This window comes from Mercenaria mercenaria, chromosome 4 (assembly GCF_021730395.1).
Source record: "Mercenaria mercenaria strain notata chromosome 4, MADL_Memer_1, whole genome shotgun sequence".
In the NCBI taxonomy this organism is placed as follows: Eukaryota; Metazoa; Mollusca; class Bivalvia; order Venerida; family Veneridae; genus Mercenaria; species Mercenaria mercenaria.
In genome coordinates, this window is record NC_069364.1 from 677,830 (window position 1) to 703,393 (window position 25,564).

The 25,564-nt window shown below is 36.6% G+C and overlaps 1 protein-coding gene and 1 long non-coding RNA gene across 2 annotated transcripts in view; one reads left to right on the forward strand and one right to left on the reverse strand.

The window, feature by feature from the left end:
- LOC123550787 (ubiquitin carboxyl-terminal hydrolase 16-like) overlaps positions 1–21,384 on the reverse strand; it is a 37,457-nt gene extending 16,073 nt beyond the window's left edge. Inside the window, exons 1-15 of the mRNA XM_045339173.2 lie at positions 21,240–21,384; positions 11,325–11,467; positions 10,540–10,625; positions 10,201–10,329; positions 9,711–9,924; positions 9,334–9,437; positions 9,005–9,052; positions 8,418–8,573; positions 7,832–7,965; positions 7,213–7,300; positions 5,739–5,829; positions 4,582–4,670; positions 4,202–4,258; positions 3,073–3,240; positions 2,549–2,690 (exon numbers count right to left, since the gene is read on the reverse strand). Of these exons, the coding sequence (XP_045195108.1) occupies positions 2,549–2,690; positions 3,073–3,240; positions 4,202–4,258; positions 4,582–4,670; positions 5,739–5,829; positions 7,213–7,300; positions 7,832–7,965; positions 8,418–8,573; positions 9,005–9,052; positions 9,334–9,437; positions 9,711–9,924; positions 10,201–10,329; positions 10,540–10,625; positions 11,325–11,439 (1,621 nt within the window). The 5' untranslated portion in view covers positions 11,440–11,467; positions 21,240–21,384. The remainder of the gene's footprint in view (positions 1–2,548; positions 2,691–3,072; positions 3,241–4,201; positions 4,259–4,581; positions 4,671–5,738; positions 5,830–7,212; positions 7,301–7,831; positions 7,966–8,417; positions 8,574–9,004; positions 9,053–9,333; positions 9,438–9,710; positions 9,925–10,200; positions 10,330–10,539; positions 10,626–11,324; positions 11,468–21,239) is intronic.
- LOC128556136 (uncharacterized) overlaps positions 17,106–25,564 on the forward strand; it is a 62,793-nt gene continuing 54,334 nt past the window's right edge. The window contains exon 1 of the long non-coding RNA XR_008370422.1: positions 17,106–18,591. This is a non-coding gene — a long non-coding RNA (uncharacterized LOC128556136). The remainder of the gene's footprint in view (positions 18,592–25,564) is intronic.

Genomic DNA, 25,564 nt, shown 5'->3' on the forward strand with positions numbered 1-25,564 from the left:
CATAACTCTGGCATCCATTAAGGGATCTGGCCGGTTCAAGAAAGGAACCGAGATCTTATGGTGACACAAGTTTTGTGCAAGTTTGATTAAATTCAAATAATAAATGAAGCTGCTATTGTGCAGACAAGGTCAAAATAGCTAATTCTGGCCCTTTCAGGGGCCATCACTCTGGAACCCATAATGGAATCTGGCCAGTTCAAGAAAGGAACCAAGATCATATGGTGATACAAGTTGTGTGCAAGTTTAGTTAAAACAAGAGGACCATGATGGTCCTGAATCGCTCACCTCTTCCCACATGACCCAGTTTTGAGTATGATGTTGTTTTTTTCTATTATTTGACATAGTGACCTAGTTTTTGAGCTCATGTGACCCAGTTTTGAACTTGACCTAGATATTATCAAGATAAAAATTCTGACCAATTTTCATGAAGATCCATTGAAAAATATGGTCTCTAGAGAGGTCACAAGGTTTTTCTATTATTTGACCTATGGACCTAGTTTTTGAAGGTACGTGACCCTGTTTTGAACTTTACCTAGATATCATCCAGGTGAACATTCTCACTAATTTTCATGAAGATCTCATGAAAAATATCGCCTCTAGAGAGGTCACAAGGTTTTTCTATTTTTATACCTACTGACCTAGTTTTTGACCACACGTGACCCAGTTTCGAAACTGACCTAGATATCATCAAGGTGAACATTCAGATCAATTTTCATGAAGATCCATTGAAAAATATGGCCTCTAGAGAGGTCAAAAGATTTTAATTATTTTAGACCTACTGACCTAGTTTTAGACTGCAGTTGACCCAGTTTCAAACTTGACATAGATATCATCAAGATGAACATTCAGACCAACTTTCATACAATTCCCATGAAAAGTATGGTCTCTAGAGAGGTCACAAGGTTTTTTTATTATTTGACCTACTGACCTAGTTTTTGAAGGCACGTGACCCAGTTTCAAACTTGACCTAGATATCATCAAGGTGAACATTCTGACCAATTTTCATGAAGATCCATTCAAGGGTATGGCCTCTAGAGAGGTCACAAGGTTTCTCTATTTTAAGACCTACTGACCTAGTTTTTGATCGCATTTGACCCAGTTTCAAACCTGACCTATATATCATCAAGAAAAACATTCAGACCAACTTTCATACAGATCCCATGAAAAATATGGCCTCTAGAGAGGTCACAAGGTATTTTCATTATTTGACCTACTGACCTACTTTTTGAAGGCACGTGACCCACTTTCAAATTTGACCTAGATATCATCAAGATGAACATTCAGACCAACTTTCATACAGATCCCATGAAAAATATGACCTCTAGAGAGGTCACAAGGTTTTCTATTATTTGACCTACTGGCCTAGTTTTTGAAGGCACGTGACCCACTTTCGAACTTGACCTAGATATCATCAAGGTGAACATTCTGACCAATTTTCATGAAGATCTCATGAAATATATGGCCTCTAGAGAGGTCACAAGGTTTTTCTATTTTTAGACCTACTGACTTAGTTTTTGAACGCACGTGACCCAGTTTCGAACTTGACCTTGATATCATCAAGATGAACATTCAGACCAACTTTCATACAGATCCCATGAAAAATATGGCCTTTAGAGAGGTCACAAGGTTTTTCTATTATTTGACCTATTGACCTAGTTTTTGATGGCACGTGACCCACTTTCGAACTTGACCTAGATATCATCAAGGTGAACGTTCTGACCAACTTTCATGAAAATCTTATGAAATATATGGCCTCTAGAGAGGTTACAAGGTTTTTCTATTTTTAGACCTACTGATCTAGTTTTTGATGGCACGTGACCCAGTTTCGAACTTGACCTAGATATCATCAAGATGAACATTCTGACCAACTTTCATAAAGATCCCATGAAAAATGTGACCTCTAGAGTGGTCACAAGCAAAAGTTTACGGACGCACGCACGGACGGACGACGGACACCGCGCGATCACAAAAGCTCACCTTGTCACTTTGTGACAGGTGAGCTAATAAAATCAAAACTGAAGCTGCTATTGTGCAAACAAGGTCAAAATAGCTTATTCTGGCCCTTTCAGGGGCATTAACTCTGGAACCCATCATGGAATCTGACCAGTTCAAGAAAGGAACCAAGATCTTATGGTGATACAAGTTGTGTGCCAGTTTGGTAAAAATCAAATTATAAATAAAGCTGCTATTGTGCAGACAAGGTCAAAATAGCTAATTTTGGCCCTTTCAGGGGCCATAACTCTGGAACCTATATTGGAATCTGGCCAGTTCAAGAAAGGAACCGAGCTCTTATGGTGATACAAGTTGTGTGCAAGTTTGGTTAAAATAAAATCATAAATGAAACCACTATCGTGCAGACAAGAATTGTTGACGGACGCACGAGACGCACGGACTGACGACGGACGAAGGGTGATCACAAAAGCTCACCTTGTCACTATGTGACAGGTGAGCTAAAAATGAGCAGCCACCTGCATAAAACCACCAGCCTCTCCCAAGCCACTTATATGACTTCTGCACTACTCTGAGTCTTATACAAGCATATATATACCTGAAGCGTCATATTTTTCCTCCTGTTCAGTGTTTTTCTCTGTCTCTCCCTCTCCTTTCTCCTCAGTTTCTTCTTCTTTGTCTTCATGATCCTCTTCGTCTTTCTCTCCTTCATCAACATTACCTTTATTCTTTCCATGACGCTGAAAGGCATACAAAAATTAAGGTAAAATTGTCCTTGCATTTTTTTTACTTTTTCATTACACCTGTTTTAACCACAGCTGACCTAATACTGAAGTCAAAATATCTCTTCCCTTAATTCATTTGAAATATCTTTTTTTTTTTACTAACTACTTTTTTTTCAAGCTTTTTTTCAGAAGTTTAAAGAAGTCCAGCAGAATTTCACCGAATTTACATTAAGTATGCAGTAAGCAAAATTCAATTTCAAAGCAGTTCCATATACATTTATTTACTGAAACATAACATCTTTTTTTCCTGCATTTAAAACAAAGAGCTATTAGTAAAACACATAGGCTCCCAAGATGACCTGCTTACAGATGTTAAAACATATAGATTTCTCCTTACCCTAGCATCTCTTTTCTGCCTTTTCTTCTGTTTCTTTGACTGATGTTTGGACATTTTATCATCTTTTACAGCAAAACCTTCTATACCTTTAACTGCAGTAGTGTCTTCCTTCAAGTCCGTACTTGATTCCTTTTTTCTAGCACCATGAAGTTGGTTTGGCCGCTGCGGCTGCAACACAACATTAGTATTATGTGACTATGTACTTTTATCTTTATTTTGTTTTGCTGGTTTTAAGCCACACCAAAATATTCTATGTCATTTAAAAAATTCTGAATCATATGACAAATTCCTTTCTTTTATAATGATGAAGAAGACCCTAGGTGCCCCTCGGGACATATCTGAGGCACAGGTAACTTGGATGAGGAGTCAATGAGAAGCTATTGGGCACCTTGGATGAGGTACTTCCAAGCACCTTAGCTGAGGTAGTACCAGCTGGTGAGAAGATCAAAAGTTTTCCTTGAGCCATTACTTCGAGCACAGGTAACTTGGACGAGGTACTACCAAGCACTTAGGCTGAGGCACTAGCAGGCACCTCAGATGAGGTATACTGGGCACCCTTGGTGAGGTACTACCGGGCACCATGGATGAGGTACTATTGAGCACCTTAGATGAGAAACTACCAGGCATCTCGCATGAGGTACTATTGGGCCCCCAAGGATGAGGAACTACTAGGCACCCTGAATGAGGCACTACCAGGAACCTCGGATAATGTACTATCAAGTACTAATGGGCACCCTGGATGAGGTACTACCCATCTTTCCCATGCTGGCTGGATAGCTTCCTAATAAGGAAAAGTTCTATCTCCCCAGTGTAGTTTTGGTCTGGGTTAAGTGAAGTCAAATTCTTATCTCTTAGTCCCGTACGCTCACTTTAACTTTTACACACACAAATTTATATGTATGAGCATAACGAAACTCTTATTACACATTTATCAAATGGTACAGATTGAGACAGAAGTATCTTGTTTGATGTAATACTTAGAGCATAGCTAGTCAAACTAAAACTGATTTACCTTATTTTGTTACACTGTTTTATTCAGTAATCAAATTTAAACAGGAAGGAAGAATAAGTTTTACTGAAAGTACATAGACAAATGATGTTATCTTAAAACTGTTGTGCAAGAACTTACCTTCTCCTCTGTGACTGGCAATGAAAGATCTAAGAAAGGCTCTAAAATTTGGGATATCTGAAAATTAGAATAATTACTTGCATTCAATCTTTACTTCATCAGTTTTGTGAATGGTTATTTTAGATATAAAACAAATACTGTCTATCTTTAACCAACAAATATATACAAACCAGAACCAAGAAACAAGTAATAACAAATGTATCTGTAACTTCATACATTTGTACCATCACTATCTCATAATAAATTGCTTTTCTTTGAAATTCTGATACAAATAATATTTAAAGTACATGTACACCTTATAGGCAAACACACCTTAATAAATTGCCTTTGTTTCAAACAGTTTATAAGGTAGACAGGACCTATAAGAAATGGCTGCTTACATATTTACATTCCTCACATACTACAGTACTGATCAGCTGGCCTCCAAACAAACACTCCACAAACGTATGCTTGATCTGATGTCCGTATGCTGTAATATTTAAATATCTTTATTCAATACCAAATACAAACAAGGAGCTGCGTTCAATAAACGCTTGATGCCCCCGGTGGCATCCTTGTCGATACAAAGCAACCTAAGTCCAAAACAAGGTCAAGTTCAAGGTCACAGGTTACATCTGCATTAGTATCAAGTCATTCTAGTTAGTGGTATTGATGCTAGACGAAACGGTCCCATTTGGTTAACCTCGTACGGACAGGACAATCACTATATGCCTCCCGCATCAGTAGATGCCGGGGCATAAAAACATCTGTTTACACACTGCAACAAGAGCTGTCAGTGGACAGCGCGCTCAACTATTCTCAGTGCTTGATAGTATAATATAAGCTATGAGTAAAACTTTAACATTACAATAAGCATATTCTAAGTAGAAAAGTGGCCATAATTCAGTCAAAATGCTTAATAGAGTTGCCTCCTCCTTTTTACAGACTAGGGTCATGATGGTAAACAATAAACAAGTATGCAAAATATGAAAGCAATATCTCAATGGACTTTGAAAATATTTGGGGTGGTACGCAAACTTTTCTAAGTCAAAAAGGTGCCATAATTCAGTCAAAATGCTTGATAGAGTTGCCTCCTCCTTTTTACAGACTGTGGTCATGATGGTAAACAAGTATGCAAAATATGAAAGCAATATCTCAATGGACTTTGAAAATATTTGGGGTGGTACGCAAACTTTAACATTTGTGTGACGCTCATGCCGACGCCGGGGCGAGTAGGATAGCTCCCCTATTCTTCGAATAGTCAAGCTAATAACTGATGTCTATGTATATGTAAGTCACTAACATATGTAGAATGAAATAAGCCTAAAATAACTTCTGGGGAACAGGAAATCTTCTGCCTGTGAACAAGTCTGTTGACAAACATTTAACTACCATTTGTATATTATCACACTAAATAGACATCAGCAATATAATACTTTTTCTTGTTACAAGAAAGTCTTCCCTTTACCTTTTCCCCATTCCCACTCTTAATTTTACTTAGGGGCATTACTGTTAGAAGGTATAGTGTATTAAAGCAAAAAAACAACAACATATGTACCTTTAACACTGAGTCGAACATCTTCATCCACCTTTTTTGGGTTTGTGTTCTCCGTTAGTTTAAAATATTTCAAAATTCCAGTCTGTCCTCTCTGTCAATAAATAATGAAAATGATCTACAAAACATATTGTTTTTGCCTATCAGATAATCATACATGCAGTCCGTCTTCACTGCAGACAGTTCTACGGCATAAAAGTTGAAATAAACTGGACATAAAAGATATATAGTCAATATAAATGTTTAGCCAACAGTAACAGCCGGGGGCGCCACTAAATGTGCACACAGAGAATCTGTATCTATTTAGCAACTGGCCTGCGAGGCACTACAAAATGTGAATTCAAAGAAACTGCCTCTATCTAGCAACTGACTTGCAAGGCACTACAAAGTGTACACACATAGAAAATGCCTCTATTTAGCTACTGACTTGCTAGGCTTCACAAAGTGTGCACACAGAATCTGCCTCTATTTAGCAACTGACAAGTGAGGCACCACAAAGTGTGCACACATAGAAACTGCCTCTATTTAGCAACTGATATGTGAGGCTCCACAAAGTGTGCACACATAGAAACTGCCTCTATTTAGCAACTGACCTGCTAGGCTCCACAAAGTGTGCACACATAGAAACTGCTTCTATTTAGCAACTGACTTGCTAGGATACACAAAGTGTGCACACACAGAATCTGCATTTATATAGCAACTGACCAGCTAGGCCCCACAAAGTGTGCACACATAAAATCTGCCTCTATTTATCAACTGACATGAGAGGCACCACAAAGTGTGCACACACAGAAACTGACTCTATTTAGCAACTGACCTCTAGGATCCACAAAGTGTGCAAACAGAGAAACTGCCTCTCTAAAGCAAGTGCCATTGAAATACAGCAACCTGCTCTAACTTACCTCAATTGACGGCTAGATAAAAACTTGTATTTACAGGGACATGTTTAGATTAATGTCATAATAAAAATATGTAAAGTATTAAAAGATACAATTATTCTGAGCTGATGATTCATGATCACGACATATAAGAATATTATATGACTGCCTGTGAAAGACAGTGTTTTTCTAAACTGAAGGGATAGTCTGAGAGTGGACTGGAAAACTGAGGCTTTTTTTTATCCCAACTGTCCCGAGGGTTGGAAAAACACTTGCTTTTCACAGACAGACATGTTAAATCATTTTTCTTATTATCCGTTAATATTACTGCAACATTTTTAAAAATGTTGTTGATTGAAAATAGATCATACACTTATCTTTACAGCGCTTTTCCATATATTTTACAAACTACATGCAAGGTTTTATAAATGCATAGAACCTTAAACTCACTGACTCACTGAGTTTTTATGATCCATTTACAACTACTAACAACTGATAATACTTCCTAAATTTTGAAGCTTGACCTTATTCCTTTGGACTTTAGGCAAATATTTTTTACTACCAACTGACCAGCCATTCAGTAAGTGTATAAAACATACCTTTATTTCTTCTGTTTTCATGTTATCCATGAGGTACCTCAGTAATTCATGACTGTCTTGTTGCTGCATCCCTTTAAATCGAGGTGCTCTGAGAGTTACAAATAAATGATTTTGAGAAACTAAGCTCCGCTGCTAGAATTTGAACTACAGAAAATGTTTACAAAGAATTTTCTGGAGACAAACTGCAATGTGTGCTTTAATTACTTAAACAACATTACATAATACATATCATATTGGAGTTTAAAACCACATTAAATGCCATATCCACTTCATCATGTTTGACTTCACTATGTGGAAAGAAATAGTAAGAAAGTCTGTGAGTTTTACAAGTAAGATCAAAATATCTTTCATTCGTTCTCACTTGTGAAAGATATTTCAATCTTACACTGAAACAAACAAATATCCTCTACATATCTGTGTCTTTCAAGACTGAATATATTAAACTTGTAGAATACAATATAACAATAGTGTGCTTGATTATTCGAACAGAGAAGTGAAAATGACAGAAAACAGAGACTGCAATAGAAAAGTTGATCCATTCTTGTTTTAATGCCTTTCATATAATTACACACACACACAAAATTTCAAAACATTGAATGTTCAGGTTGCATAAACTTACTTTTTGCACACTTGTCCAAAGAGTGCACTGGGATTGATGCATCCTGACCTTGAAGTTGTGTTGATATCATGTAGAAACACGACCAGAGCATGGGTCAGGGGACCCGGGTCACTTATACTCACCTCTATAGAAGGCTGAAAACATATATACACAATTTCAAATGAATCACTACAGGTGAAAGCAGTCACATCATGTGCAGCAATATATACAGCTATGAATTGTGAATTCTCAATATAAATAAGGCTACCTATATAAAATGGACATTTTTTTTTCATTTTCCTAGAATGTCAGAATGTTCTGTAATGTTCAGAAAGCATTAAGGTCTCATAGACATGCCAACCTGGTAAACACTGAAACACTGATATCTCTCAAAGAGTGTTTGATTTAATTACAATATTGTCATTTCTCTAACATTTTTTAAGCCTGCATCTGAGAGGTAATCATCAAATCGAGCTTAATGGGGTGTTAATACTGGAGTACACAGTAACTTTTGTTGTTGTTCAATCATGCTCCCCACCCTTTGTCAGTATATCTATGACACAATCAACACCACAAACCCTTCACCTTGTCATAAGAAACTACTTACCAGATCTTTCAATGTATTTTTCTGGTTCCTATCATCACCTTCATCACTGGAGCTACATGACTCAGGATCTATAAATAGATTACCCTGTAACTTTAGTGGATGACCTTTCTTCCTCTCACCCAGCAAGTTCTCCAGGCTGTATGTCTGGACCAAGTTCTGTAAAAAATCATTTAATCTTTAAGTATAATTGCCATTTCTTTTTTTTTACAAAATTGATCTATGCATGACTTATCACCTGGGTCACAGGTTATAAAACCGTCTGGAAACCAGTCTCAAATTCTGAACACCTGATTGGTTAATTTTGAGTTCAATCTCGGATTTGACCAATGAAAAGGGTGCATTCTGAGACTGGTCTCCAAACTCAAGTTTTACAACCATGACCCAACTTTTGTATTTCATTTAAATACCAGATGTTGGAGAACAAACAAGACAGTATATTTTACTTTCAATTTCCACTTAGCAGAAAAATTTAGAGCTAGGATTAGAATGAAATATTTATTACAAGTCAACAGCAAATATAAAAAAAATTAAAACCCTTTCAAAATCTTTCGATTTCTGTAATATTTATACCAACAAGAATAACGTACCTGCATGACAGCATTGAAGAAACAAGTGTTACCAAGGTTACTCAATCCCTGAAGAGGAAAACATTCTACATTAATTTTCTGCATTGACTTTATAACATCTAAATAGTCCATTGAGAGAATTGTAGTTTTCAACAGAAATATGATTTTCCGATGACAATGAACTAAGCTGAGTATTTGAAGGCAATACATATTTATAAACTATTTGTAAACTTTCAGCATCTAACATGTGTTATGGGTTATGCTATAAGTATAGGTATAATTTTCAGCAACAAATTCTTAAACTTTTATAGGAAGCTCTTACAGTCTGTGTAGTTATGATATATACTGACCTTGACCTTCTGACATCCTGCTGCAGCCCCTTTACCTGAGAGAGGACGCCCTTTGTTTAGTACAGAATCTGTTACCGTGGAGGGGCCACCATTACTGTTCCTTCCTGTAAATATTGTGTCACATGCTAGTTTTAAATGAACAAAATGGTTGCCGAGAGAACAGTGTTAGTGGAACAGCTGTACAAAAATGACACTAACTGACATATTAACAATTTCAGACTTTTCAGCAGAATTTTTTCTTTTCTAAAATTATCATTTTAATACAACCAACTGGTGGTCATTAAACATTTGAAATTCTTTCTTAAACTGATGACTATCACTAGTAAAATACAACTTTAGGAACTATGTGAACTTTCATCACATGGATTAGAGGTTACCTAGACTTGTTTCTGCTGAAGGTGCACAAGCAAGTTTTTTTATGTGTTCCATACACTCTGCAACCTTTTTGTATTTCTCTGGTAAGAGCTCATCATCACAATCATAACACCAGGCTGTCCATGTGGTCATATTTATTACTATATTATGCTGGGAAGATCTCGGAGTCTCGTAATGTTTCATGGCATGTTTCTCTGGACTAGTTCTTCCACAACCCTAAAATTTATATCAAATTCACAATTCAGACTTTAAAAATGTATCTATTTAAAATTTCTGATATGAACAGCTCAAGATTACATCTATACATCTGTTCCAGGAGAAAAACTTAAACAAGATTAATCAACTCACATGACGGCCCCACTGCAGACATGCCCATAATGTCTGTTAAACCTACCCTACTGTCACACTATGAACACTCCCACAGATGTTGCTCCACCTACCTGATTACCACAGTCACACTGTAGACACACCCACAAAGTTTGCTCTACCTACCTGATTACCACACTGAAGACACACCCACAAAGTTTGCTCCACCTCTTCTATGAAGTCACTGCTTGTAGCACCTTCTAAGTGATCCATCAATGTCTTTGGTTCCTTTTTGGATGCGTCTTTTGCACAGCCCTGTCCAAACAAATGCAATCTCTTAATTTTTTTGTCATTTACAAAAGAACAGCTGAAATTCTGAATTAAGTGACATAAAACAGTTCAGCAGTATTATTTTCACATGCTTATTCTGTCTATGTTTGGGTGTTTCGTATATCCCATAAATACTAGAATTACTAAACAGCCTAGACATATTTTGGACTAGCAACTATTTTTGTATATACTTACAGCACATTCTCCAAAAACCTGTTTGCCAAGGCCTTTCTTCATCGTACTGAAGTTTATAGCCTTGTTCACATGAACACATCCTTTACCTGCAATAAAAACCAAAAATATTCTATCTAACAAAATAGATAACAAGTACTATCTTCTGACAAAATTTTCTGTAGCATTTTAACTTTTTATCATCTTCCATCTTGTTTTACTAACTTTTAGTCTACTCATATTACAGACCAGGTGTACTTAGCTGGTCAATGTAAACAAGAAGTGTACATGTACTTATGCCAGTTGTGTTTTTCTAATGACAATGTTAGTACATGCAGCACACTTAACTTTGTTACAAGTTTATAACATCAATTTCTGCAATAAAACGGTATGTTTAAACTTTAAAGCTTACATGTTTAGTTATTCATAATTTCTTAAATAAAGAAGGGCATTGGATTCCATTTATCAATTTTGGAGTTCCCCTTTCCAAAGTGGTTAAGGTTGCTGACTTCGAATCATTTGCCTCATCGATGTGGATTCGAATCTTACTCGAGGCCTTGAATTTCTATGTGAGGAAGCCATCCAGCTGGCTCATGGAAGGCTGGTGGTTCTACCCTGGTGCCTGCCTGTGATGAAATAATGCACAGAGGAGCACCTGGGGTCTTCCTCCACCTGTTAAGAAGCTTGTTATTTCCCACTTTCCTAAACATTATATATAAACTAATTTGGAAGAACATCAATTTTGGCAACCAAAAGTCTGAATTCCAGGCCTGTTAACTGCTCCTGTTAAATGAAATAGTAAACTTTACCCGAAACTTCTTCTGAGGAGTCAGAATTCTCGTTCTCTTTGCTTTTCCTAAGCTTGTGCTTATTCTTCTTTCCCATACTGTAGGAGGATACCACTTCTTTCTCAAGAACTCTCATTGATTTGGTCTGTGTTAAAGTTCAAAATCTGAAATATATTTTAAAAATGTTGGTTTTTACCTTGTTCAAAAAGTACACAAACCGAAAAACCCCCACAAAAGTTCGAAACTTGTTAGAAGCAATTAAAGTAATTCATACCAAGGTTTATCATTTAGAATGTCACTAAGGTCTATGATAGTCTACATGGTTTACAAGACAGGATTCCTAATTTGTACTGTATGGGGTAATAGAAGGGCCAACATTTCTATCCTGGAAATAATCAATGCAGTGTTTAAAGGAGCTGGAGGTCCCCACTCCATAGTGCAGTAAAAAGGCAGCTCTTTTAAGTCTTTCAGTTGAGCAAACACCAACCAAAATACATTTTTAAAATTAAAACATTTTCGATTCAATTTAAAGATGACATAATACAATGTTTCATTCAAGGAAATATCTTTAGTCAGAAGTGACTGCTACCCTAACTGTGTTGACACATAACTTATAATTATGTAGCTCAAAGTTAGCCCAAGTGAACATGTGTGTTAAACTTTACAGCTGTGACGGAACACAATCATTTGATTTTATACCATTATCTTATATTCTAGTAACAGTGATTGTAATACTATATTATTATCATTTTATCATTTTTGCAAGTACTATATATAAATATGGAGATAAGATTACTTCAGTGGTATGACCTTTTTCATTATTATGATATTTGCGGATAAAGTGTGTTGATAAAATCAAATTATAAAGTATTCACTATGCAGTGTTTAAAACCATGTTTACAATCATCATGGCAGGGCTAGACACTAACCATTTTGGGCCACTGGTCCGAAGAGCAGTTTCCACTAAATTTTTAAATGAAACAGTTACTGGTCCTCCAAATATTTCACTGGTCCTTGTTGCTTTTCACTGGCCTCGGACCAGCAGATCAGTGTTAGTGTCGAGCCCTGCAATGTCAACTAGGGCTCAAAATAACACATGTCAAACTTAACACAAGCAACCAGATAGTGAACTAGAGGACCATGATGGTCCTAAATCGCTCACCTCTTCCCACATGACCCAGTTTTGAGTATGACATCGTTTTTTCTGTTATTTGACATAGTGACCTAGTATTTGAGCTCATGTGACCCAGTTATGAACTTGACCTAGATATTTTCAAGATAAAAATTCTGACCAATTTTCATGAAGATCCATTGAAAAATATGGTCTCTAGAGAGGTCACAAGGTTTTTCTATTATTTGACCTATTGACCTAGTTTTCGAAGGTACGTGACCCTGTTTTGAACTTTACCTAGATATCATCAAGGTGAACATTCTCACTAATTTTCATGAAGATCTCATGGAAAAAATGGCCTCTAAAGAGGTCACAAGGTTTTTCTATTTTTATACCTACTGGCCTAGTTTTTGATGTGACCCAGTTTCGAAAATGACCTAGATATCATCAAGATAAACATTCAGACCAACTTTCATACAGATCCCATGAAAAATATGGCCTTTAGAGAGGTCAAAAGGTTTTCCTATAATTTGACCTACTGACCTAGTTTTTGATAGCACGTGACCCACGTTACCTACTGACCTAGTTTTTGACCGCATGTGACCCAGTTTTGAAAATGACCTAGATATCATCAAGGTGAACATTCAGATCAATTTTCATGAAGATCCATTGAAAAATATGGCCTCTAGAGATGTCAAAAGATTTTTCTAATTTTAGACCTACTGACCTAGTTTTTGACCACAGTTGACCCAGTTTCAAAATTGACCTAGATATCATCAAGATGAACATTCAGACCAATTTTCATACAGATCCCATGAAAAAGTATGGCCTCTAGAGAGGTCACAAGGTTTTTTTATTATTTGACCTACCGATCTAGTTTTTTAAGGCATGTGACCCAGTTTCAAATTTGACCTAGATATCATCAAGGTGAACATTCTGACCACTTTCATGAAGATCCATTCAAGGGTATGGTCTCTAGAGAGGTCACAAGGTTTTTCTATTTCAAGACCTACTGACCTAGTTTTTGATCGCAGTTGACCCAGTTTCAAATTTGACCTATATATCATCAAGATAAACATTCAGACCAATTTTCATAGAGATTCCATGAAAAACATGACCTCTAGAGAGGTCACATCGTTTTTTCATTATTTGACCTACTGACCTAGTTTTTGATGGCACGTGCCCCACTTTCGAACTTGGCCTAGATATCATCAAGATGAACATTCTGCCCAATTTTTATGAAGATCCATTCACAAGTATGGCCTCTAGAGAGGTCACAAGGTTTTTCTATTTTTAGACCTACTGACCTGGTTTTTGACCGCACATGACCCTGTTTCGAACTTGACCTAGATCAGGGCTCTCGCGAGTGGGCGACTTGAGCGAAATAGGCGCTCTAGAACTTCAAACCTCGCTCAAATCTAACCTCAAAGCGAAATGCAAGTCGCCCGATTTTCTTTGATTTCCGCACTCGCTAATTAGTGCTACCCGGACTGTTGACAATTTGCACGGTGTCATAACGAGTGCCGAATACACAAACACACGCCGGTAGCATAATTTAAGCTCCTCCTACTTCAGGTACTTGCGAGATTTTCCCGAGAAGTGTGAAAGCGAATCAAATTATCCGATACACCTCGTTGATTGTGTTCAGCCAATTAGCGTCGCGTTTAAGTCTTTGACACTTCGTTTTTAATTTTGTCAACATGTTCGAGTGCAAAAAGCAAAGTGTTTTTTTTAAGAAACTACTGATTAACCATGCGATTAATTGGAATTTGGTACACAATTATTTGTTATCTATGATAAAAGAACGACATGTAATGTATTAACAATGTTTAAATTGACTTCCATCGATGAATTTGTTTGAATATGTATTTCTAGATTACACAGTTTACTTTCAGTTTCATTCGAGTGAGATTCTGACATTCCTCGGTGAATGACTAATTAATATTTTTCACTTGTCCATGTACAAGTGAGACTTAAAAATCTATTTGTCAGCAGTGAAAATTTACCTGCCCAGATTTTCAACATTAAAACCTACATGAAACTACCAACAATTTTTTCAGACAACAATTTATAGGTACTAAGGCAAATATAATACAGTGACACTGTGTATTACTGTAACTGTGACAAAAAATAAGCTACCAACACCTTTGCTTGTATGCAAGTCTGAATTTAAGTTACATCCTCAAGGCAGTGGAACACAGGGCTCCAGATAATTTTTTTGACCAATGAGTATTTACTCAACATATTTTTTGTGAATGAGTAAAATGGTAAAATCTGAAATTGACTAGAAGTAATTTTACTCCTGAAAATTTATTAATGTGAAAAAAACAGAAATCAGTTTTATAACATATTTATTGGTTGTAACACCCATGCATTTGTTTGCAGTTTAGTTTCAATTCATCATTTAAGTGTTTGCTTCTTTTTTCCCTTGGCTTGCTTTGGCTTCACACTCGCTACCGAATAAAATAGAATATTCAATATACCTTTAGCTATGTTTTGGGGAACAGTCTTATTGGTTTAAGAATGCGTAGAGTGTTTGTTCACTGATACATGCATTCTTAGAAAGAGACATTTTTGTTTATTCTGCACTGGAAGTTGATACTTTAAATTGACACTGTTTTAAAATACACTACCGTACAAACAATATTAATTCACACGTATTTGATATACGCAGACATTGAGTGTAACAAGAGGACCATGATGGTCCTGAATCGCTCACCTATCCCCACATGACCCAGTGTTGAACTGAGTATGACGTCGTTATTTCTATTTTTTGACGTAGTGACCTAGTTTTTGAGCAAATGTGACCTAGATATCATCAAGATAAAAAATTCTGACCAATTTTCATGAAGATCCATTGAAAAATATGACCTCTAGAGAGGTCACAAGGTTTTTCTATTATTTGACCTAATGACCTAGTTTTTGAAGGCACGTGACCCACTTTTAAACTTGACCTAGATATCATCAAGGTGAACATTCTCACCAATTTTCATGAAGATCTCGTGAAAAATATGGCCTCTAGAGAGGTCACAAGGTTTTTCTATTTTTCGACCTACTGATCTAGTTTTTGACTGCACATGACCCAGTTACGAACTTGACCTAGATATCATCAAGCTGAACATTCTCACCAATTTTCATGAAGATCCATTGAGAAATATGGCCTCTAGAGACATCACAAGGTTTTTTCTATTTTTAGACCTACTGACCTAGTTTTTGACCGCACGTAACCCAGTTTCGAACTTGACCTAGATATCATCAAGGTGAACATTCTGACCAATTTTCATAAAGATCCCATGAAAAATATGGCCTCTAGAGAGGTCACAAAGTTTTTCTATTTTCAGACCTACTGACCTAGTTTTTGACCGCACGTGACCCAGTTTCAAACTTGACCTAGATATCATCAAGGTGAACATTCTGACCAATTTTCATGAAGATCCATTGAGAAATATGGCATCTAGAGAGGTCACAAGGTTTTTCTATTTTCAGACCTACTGACCTAGTTTTTGACCCCATGTGACGCAGTTTCGAACTTGACCTAGATATCATCAAGGTGAACATTCTCACCAATTTTCATGAAGATCCATTGAGAAATATGGCATCTAGAGAGGTCACAAGGTTTTTCTATTTTCAGACCTACTGACCTAGTTTTTGACCCCATGTGACCCAGTTTCAAACTTGACCTAGATATCATCAAGGTGAACATTCTGACCAATATTCATGAAGATCTCATGGAAAATATGGCCTCTAGAGAGGTCACAAGGTTTTTCTATTTTTAGACCTACTGACCTAGTTTTTGACCCCACATGACCCAGTTTCGAACTTGACCTAGATATCATCAAGGTGAACATTCTGACCAATTTTCATGAAGATCCATTGAGAAATATGGCCTCTAGAGAGGTCACAAGCTTTTTCTATTTTTAGACCTACTGACCTAGTTTTTGACCCCACGTGACCCAGTTTCGAACTTGGCCTAGATATCATCAAGGTGAACATTCTGACCAATTTTCATGAGGATCTCATGAAAAATGTGGCCTCTAGAGAGGTCACAAAGTTTTTCTATTTTTAGATCTACTGACCTAGTTTTTTATCGCACGTGACCCAGTTTCGAACTTGACCTAGATATCATCAAGATGAACATTCTGACCAACTTTCATAAAGATCCCATGAAAAATGTGACCTCTAGAGGTGGTCACAAGGAAAAGTTTACGCATGGACGACGGACGCCACACGATCACAAAAGCTCACCTTGTCACTTTGTGACAGGTGAGCTAAAAAATAGTTTAACCTAGGTTTATAGAGTACCATTCAATGCGTGTGTACGTTCACTGTGGGAGAATTAATGCAGACTGTGCTCTGTTACATGAGGCATCCGGACGATTCAAATTTTCTTTACGCCAGTAAAAAGTCATTGCGTGCATTTCTGTTATTTCGTATACGTTTTTATACGCTTAAAAATTATCAGACATGCGTATATGCATTATTTCAAAGCGTAATTTATGCTAATACGCATCTTATCTTGAGCCCTGGGAACATTTAACAGAAATTTATGCCCCCAAGACTGCCCATGCCAAGCCAAATCGGGATTCATAAAGCTTTCTGACTCATACTCACAAGCTCCTTGTGCTTTTGATTTTTGTTTTTGCCTGACTGTTGATTCCTATTTTTGTCTGTGGACAAAGTTGTAACAATGGATTTGTCCAAAATTTTGTGCAAATTTTTTCTGTTCCCGGTTTCTATTCGCCATGTTACTGTGTGCAATATCACCCAAGACTGAGACAAAGAACCAATCAGAACATGGAAAGAGATGCTAAATTTAGACGCAATTGTGTGGTTTTCCCAAAACAGCAGCAATTGAGAGGCCCTCAGCAGGTAAAACATTCATTTTGTTATTTTATAAACTTGAAGCAACAGTGTTTCTAAATTATTCTTCCTTTTTCTCACTTTAAACCTGAAAATTAATGCTTGTTGTGGACAGAGATGCTTTGAAGAATCATGGTAGAGTACCACTAGAGCATGCCATATACTAAATATCTAAGCTCTGGGCCTTATGGTTTGAGACAAGAATTATTTTAAAGGTTTTTCCCTATACAAGACTATTTAAACCATGTCCATATTTGACCCATGGGAAGATAATTTGAACAATCTTGGTAGAGGACCATTAGATGATGCTACATACCAAATATCAAAGCCCTAGACCCAGCTAGTTGGGAGACTAGTCAGGAGACTAGGTCGGAGACTTCCCCTGGATTGAGAGACAGTCTCTAGATCTAACAGGGCTCTCGCGAGTGGGCGACTTGAGCGAAATAGGCGCTCTAGAACTTCAAACTCCGCTCAAATCTAACTTCAAAGCGAAATGCAAGTCGCCCGATTTTCTTTGATTTCCGCACTCGCTAATTAGTGCTACCCGGACTGTTGACAATTTGCACAATGTCATAAGGAGTGCCGAATACACAAACACACGCTGGTAGCATAATTTAAGCTCCTCCTACTTCAGGTACTTGCGAGATTTTCCCGAGAAGTGTGAAAGCGAATCAAATTATCCGATACACCTCGTTGATTGTGTTCAGCCAATTAGCGTCACGTTTAAGTCTTTGACACTTCGTTTTTAATTGTCAACATGTTCGAGTGCAAAAAGCAAAGTGTTTTTTTCTGCTGATTAACCATGCGATTAATTGGAATTTGGTACACAATTATTTGTTATCTATGATAAAAGAACGACATTTAATGTATTAACAATATTTAAATTGACTTCCATCGATGAATTTATTTGAATATGTATTTCTAGATTACACAGTTTACTTTCAGTTTCATTCGAGTGAGATTCTGAAATTCCTCCGTGAATAAATCGGTGTTAATAATAAACACTTCATACAAGATATAACCAAAATTTGGCGGGTTACATTTACAGAATCGGCTTGAATTTTGAAAAAGATTTTTTTCAGAATTTTTTAACGAAACAATAACCACTGTATGGGAAATGATTTAACTAAGAAAATGAATGGTCACATTAATACTTTTTATCAAGAAACAAAAAAATTACAGCAACCTTTCGAGTCACTCGACATCATTGCGGTAGGAAAAGTCTTCCCACTTCTCCCTAAAGTCTCCCCACTTCTCCCTAAATCTGCTTGAGGGAGAAGTGACTTCTCCCAAAAAATTGGACCTAGCTAGACCCCTGTCTAAACACTGTCTCTCGCTTGAAAGACAAAATGTCTTTCGATCGAAAGACTGTACTTAGCTTAAGTGTTGAAAAAACATGAAATCATTATTAAAACAATCATTTGAGAGTATGTCTCTCAATCCAGGGGATGTCTCCGACCAGGTTGGGGAAGGTATCAAATTTAGCTATTTATAGCTAATATAGCTATATATGGCTTAAAATTGAACAAAAGAACTTCACGTTTCCATTAATTGCTCTTAAACTAATTAGGTGCATATTAGTTACTTGCATATTAACTGGTTGGCATTTGTTACATGTTAGAGAAATAAAATAAAATATTTACCGATGCGTTTTTTCAGAAATAATTTCCATTTATCCTTGCATCACACAAAGCAAATTATCTGATAAGTACACAAAACAAACATTAATTTTCAAAATTTTGCTAATTTTCAGCTCTTCTTTCCCAAGTACCCTTAACACATCTATGAAAACATGTTCAGAAAGTTGCGATTTGTAAAAGATCTGTGATATCACACAACATGTTTTATAGCTGGCATGTATAATATGTAACCAATCCAAGGGAGGTGAAAAGAACTGAATGAAGATTTAAACTTTTCAAGGAAATTCCATGCAATAATACAGTTACACATGATTTCCTCCTACCAGCTTAATGTCATATATAAACACTGCATGGTCATCACATTGTTGTTAGGCTAAGACAAGTTGTTTTTGTGTTCAGTGTTTGTGTCAACAATAATTAACTGACATTAGTTGCAATTAAACAAAATTGTGCATACTTGTAGCATAAGCTAAACATATATGGTGTTATCATATGGTACGGTACATTAAGAAAAAATGTCCTTAATAGTGAGAAAAACTGTTACAAACACATATGCTTGGGAATTTAGGTCGTTTTTAGGACATATCTAAAGCTAAACGATCAAAATTTTATGTAATATCAAAATACTTTGAAAAAGATCTAGTAATGGGCAGAAAGCTACCATTCAGGGGATGTTAAACTTTCATTCAATTTACATTGGCCTAAAAGTCACTCTAGGTGTTTAATACAGGCTATTGTGGTTACTGGCACAACTGGGCTTAATTCTCCAATTAAACAAAGCAATTAACAATAGCTGCATCGGTAAATGTTGTGGCAGTGGCTAGAGAACCGGAATCGGTTCCCTAGACAGCGAACTTATTCGTCCGGAACCGGTTCTCTAGCCAAATTACCGTGCATAGGCTAGGGAACCGGAATTTTATTTCTACGCATAAAGCTGTCGAAATTCACTTTGTTTCTTTTGGAAAGTGTCATGCATGTTATTATCTTAATTATTTTCACCATTTCAGCACGCTAGCTATACCCTTTCATTTATGTTTACTATGTCTCCAAAAGTGTGACGTTCGCCGCATACTGTCCGCCATATTGGAAGATAGGCCTAAACTTGTACGAATTAATGCGGAAATCGTCGGCATTGGAGCAAGCCAAAATAAACTTGAAATTTAAACTTAAAAGGTACAATACTGTAAAAGAAACAATAAAAACAAACTAAGTTATTTCTGTTAATTTGTATTGATCACATATCTTTGAACGTGTAATGCCGAGGTGTTACAAACCAGTATATAAAGTGATCAGATAATCTGCAAGAAGTTTAAATGGCAATTAAATTTGTTTGTACATCTATAAACATGTAATGATGCAAATACAAATTAATACTATTTTTAACCAAAAAAAAAAAAAAATAATTTAAACCTTGTACATGTTTAAAACAAATAACATTTAAAAACGACAAAGTAGTTTTCACGCATTCATTTCGTACTGGTTTACATCATTCCAATTAATATGGCGGACACGGAATGCAGCGAGTACACTTTTGGAGACAGTAAACGCAGATAAATAAAAGGGAATGGTAGCTAAAATTAATTAAGATAATAGTATACATGATACTTACTTATAGAAACAGTGTTATAAAATTCCGGTTCCCTAGCCTATGCACAATATTTGGTTAGAGAACCGGTTCCGGACGAATAAGTCCGCTGTCTAGGGAACCGATTCCAGTTCTCTAGCCACTGCCAAATGTTGTACTTGATTGATCAGTTCTGTGTAGAAAATTGTGTGAAAAAGATGGACACAGTCACAGGATGCTCGTGTTAAAAATATGAGCAAGGGTGAGAAAAATATACATTTCTTTTGTTCACTTTTTAGCCATATATAACTATATTAGCTATAAATAGCTAAATTTGATACCTTCCCCAACCTGCCGACCTGGTCATCCCTCCGAGGGCTCACCATTTCTTTCTTTTTTATTTCGAGGGGTAATATTTTGGAATATGAAAAAAAAAAACGAACATACTATTTTGAGGGGGGACCAATATTCGGCCCAAAATTTGTCGAACGAGAGCCCTGGTAAATCAGCCTTCAGGTGCTCTACCAACTGAGCTATTAAACAGGGCTTCTGGTCAACCAGAAACCTTGAATTATTACAGTTGGAAAAAACTCAGAGCAGTACTACTCCTTGATGATGTGCGTGGTGATCTAATCACTGCATAATTTTAATGAAAATCTACGCTGGTAAAAATTTCAAAAAAAGAATCAGAAAGAGAATAAATCTGCCTTTGTATTGAAAATTACTAAAATGTCATTTACAAATAAAAATTATACAATAACCTTGCGTTAATGTTATGTAGAAAGTTTTCAGAGCTACTATCTCTAACCATCAATTTAATCATTGCAAGTGTTCCATTTAAATTTGTCCATGTTCATGAACATGGCGAATGACAGCATCCGGGCTCTTTGGTGACACGTTTGTTCAGAACCCAACTGAACATTATTTCCGTAAAGATACACGCGTGCGAAAAATATTTCTTTTGCGCGAAAAGGAAATGCTGATGACAGAATCAGTTTGGCATAGCATACCATGTGCATAAATTTTCTTCATAACTTGTGAGTCACTGATGTTATGTTTTATGATACTTCTAAAGGATTAGGAATACAGTGCAAAATAGATTCCATTTCGCGAAATGGACTTTTATTTTATCAATTAGTTTGTAAAGCCCTTTCTTTTTTAATGAACAATATTTTCATCAGGTTTGGGGATGCAATTATTTTCAGACAATTAATTGGTATTCACATGGGAACAAATTGTGCACACCTTGTCGCAGATTCGTTTTTATATTGTTATGAAAGAGATTTTATGTTGAGCCTTTCTCCAGATACACAGGCAGACATAATTACTGCAATTAATAAAACATCACGCTATCTTGAAGATATTCTATATATGGATCATCCGTTTGTTTTTGCTTAGTTGCTGGATACTATTTATCCCTGGAAGCTCCAGTTAAATACTACCAACAATTCGGATACTACTGCTTCATTTCTAGATTTATTTCTTTCTATTTATGACAAATGTGTACATACCAAAAATGACAAGAGGGATGATTTTAATTTTAGTATTGTAAATCCCCCTATTTGGATGGGAAAGTACCTTAGACAACATTTATCTATCTTCATATACTGCTTTACTCCCTTTTACGGTATTATTAGCAGATGCGCAGTCAGTGCAAGAGAAAATTTTTTACCAAAAATATTGGCAGTGGGATGTCAAAGTGATACAGTTATATTTAAAATAGTTAAAAGTGTTAGATATACAGACAAGAGTAGTAAAATCAGGTTAAAAACGCACTTTGCTACAACTAATTGCATGTATGTTGGCATACTGCCTGCTTGAAAGATTCAACCGTAGGCAGCAGAAAAAATTCAGACTGGAGGTTGTTCCATAAGACCAGAGTACTTGGAAAAAAGGAAAATTTGTAGTAACTATAATAATAACATTTTATGGGATAAATATTTCTCAATCAAATCGGTTTGCAAGAGCGTGTAGTCATGTTAAGGATTTCAATGAACGTAACTCAAGAGTAGTGAAAGGCTCACTCTCCTTAACATAAATTGTAGGTCAATAAAAACAAAATCCAAGACCTACACCAGGTCATCCAATACGTTAAGCCAGACACCATCTGCTGCATTGAAACCTGGTTAAAAACCGTACAGCAGAAATATTCCCAGATAACCTTAACCACCAGGTCTTCAGAGACGACAGAGTCTTAAGTCAGGGTGGGGGTGCCATATCCAAAAACCTGATCAGTCAAGAACAACCTGACCTTAAATCAAATTGCAACCAATGCTGGGTCAAAATCAGTATAAAAGGAGTACGATATATATATACATATATATATATATCTGCTCCTATTATAAGCCATATGAAAATGACCAAGAAGCACTTGAGGGGTTATGGTCATCCGCCACCAAAATCCCCCAAAACAGTATTGTCTGGATACTTTTGTTTTGTTTTAGGTTTAACGCCGTTTTTCAACGGTATTTCAGTCATGTAACGGCGGACAGTTAACCTAACCAGTGTTCCTGGATTCTGTACCAGTACAAACATGTTCTCCGCAAGTAACTGCCAACTTCCCCACATGAATCAGAGGTGGAGGACTAATGATTTCAGACACAATGTCATTTATCAAATAGTCATGGAGAAGATACGACCCGCCCGAGGATCGAACTCACGACCCTGCGATCCGTAGATCAACGCTCTACCTACTGAGCTAAGCGGGCGGGCTGTCTGGATACTAGGTGACTTTAACTTACCTGATATCGACTGGTCATCTGAAATCCCTAAGACCAACTACAAATACAGAGACCTATACGACACTTTCCTTGACAATCTTGTTGACATAAACCTTCAACAAATGGTCACAATCCCTACTAGGAATGAAAATATCCTAGATTTTTTTCTTACGAATTATCCTGCCCAAGTCAACGCCGCTAAAACCCTACCAAGCCTTGGTACCTCAGACCATGACATAGTTCTTCATGAACTAAATATTAAAATAGGAAGACCAGTTCAACCAAAAAGATTAAATAAATGTTATAAGAAAACTAACTGGTCAAATTTCAAATCAGACGTACTTAAGTCTGGAGTTAAATTTTCGAACTCAAACCATACAGATCCCAACTCCGCATGGAATGCATTTAAAAAAGAAATAAATAAGCTGAGTGATAAATACATCCCAACAAACTAAGTAAGACACGCGCGGACCTGCCCTGGTTATCCCCCAAAATCCCCAGACTTATATGCAAACGGGACAAAATGTATTCAAACATGAAAAAGAAAGGTAAACAATCAACCACTGCCCAAGCATTTAAGGCCCTAAAATGTAGGATCCAGAAGGAAATAAGAACCTCCTATTGGTCTTATTTAGAATCGGCCATTTTTACTGGCGACTCCCAACCGGGTAAGAACAAAAAGTTCTACTCGTTTGTTCAACATAACAAAACAGAGAGTTGTGGTGTAGCCCTCTTGAAGTATGAGGGCCTAACTCATACCGACCCAGTCACAAAGACAAACATCTTGAATAAACAGTTTGAATCTGTCTTTAAACGGCCGCCACACAGCACTTTTCACCCGCTGTTGTGAAGTACACCCGCTGTTGTGAAGTAAATAAGATCTGAAAAGTATAACAACACTGAGATGAAGTCGGGGCGACTTTTTACGGCCGCCACACAGCACTTAACACCCGCTGTTGTGAAGTAAATAAGTCACGACTTTTTGCAGATGACGCTATTGTCTATCTGACGGTTACATCCTCCCTTCATTCTCAATCCTACAAAATGATCTCCATTCTCTTGCAGCCTGGGAAATGGACTGATCAATGGAGTTCAGTCCAAATAAGTGCGAGGTATTGAGGATTACTCGAAAGAAAAAACCTATCATCTACAATTATACACTCCAAAACATAGCACTAAAAACTACAGAAACTGCTAAATACCTTGGCGTTACACTAAGTAAAGATCTCAGTTGGTCAAAACACATTGATAAAACCACATCGAAAGCAAATAACTCACTTAGATTCATCAAAGAAAATGTCAAAACAAAGAACAGAAAAGTAAAAGAAACAGCTAACAACACCTATGTCCGCCCAAAGCTTGAATTATGTAACAACTATATGGTCAAACAAGCAGTGTCACCCATATGCTTAAAGATCTCAACTGGCAATCCCTTGAACAACGCCGCATTAAAAATTCCCTTATTATATTTTTTAAATAATAAAATAAAGTACAGTCTTATTGCAATTGACCATAACCACATCACACCTACAAGGAACCTGAACTACTTGATCCCACAATCTCATACACAATACCATTCTAACTCCTTTTTCCAAGAACAATTCGTTCCTGGAATGGTCTCCCCCTACACATACAGTCAAACCCCAGTCTGATTCTATTAACTGAGAGGCTGCAACTTGTATTCTTTGCTTCCAAAGGATCTTTTTACACATTTTATTTCTAATCTATATCTATGTTTTTAATCTTAGTAATTGTACTCTCAGTATAGTTCTTTTTAACTTTGTACCTGATGAGCTTGCTCACCTTTTAACAATCTGTCCCAGACAAGCGTCTCCCAGTTATAATCAGAATTGATTGTTGGGCAGTACACAGTAGATGTAGATGTAGAATTAATACCATCATAGTTGGGGGAGATTTTAATCTTGAAAATGTTAATTGGCAATCTCTTACAGCTGATACTGGTGCTTTCCATGCTGATGAAAGTATCAAACTCCTTGACTTAGCAGACTCCTTTGGCTTTCAGCAATTGATTCATGAGCCATCTAGATCTACAGACACTACTCAAAAAACCTTAGACCTTTTATTTATAAATAATCCAACCTTAGTTGACAATATCAAAGTAATTCCTGGCTTTTAGTGACCACTGTATCCCTTTCATTGATATAACAGCTACTCCCCCCCCCCCCCCCCCCCCCGAATAAATTACAAAGAAATAAGAAAGATACTTTTATTTGATATAGCTGATTGGGCTGGTTTTAAATCAGAGTTAGTAAATGTTGGAATAGAACTAAATAAAATGTCCGATAAACTAAATGTCCAGGAGTTTTGGGATAACTTCACGTCTAAACTTGAGAGTTTGACAGAGT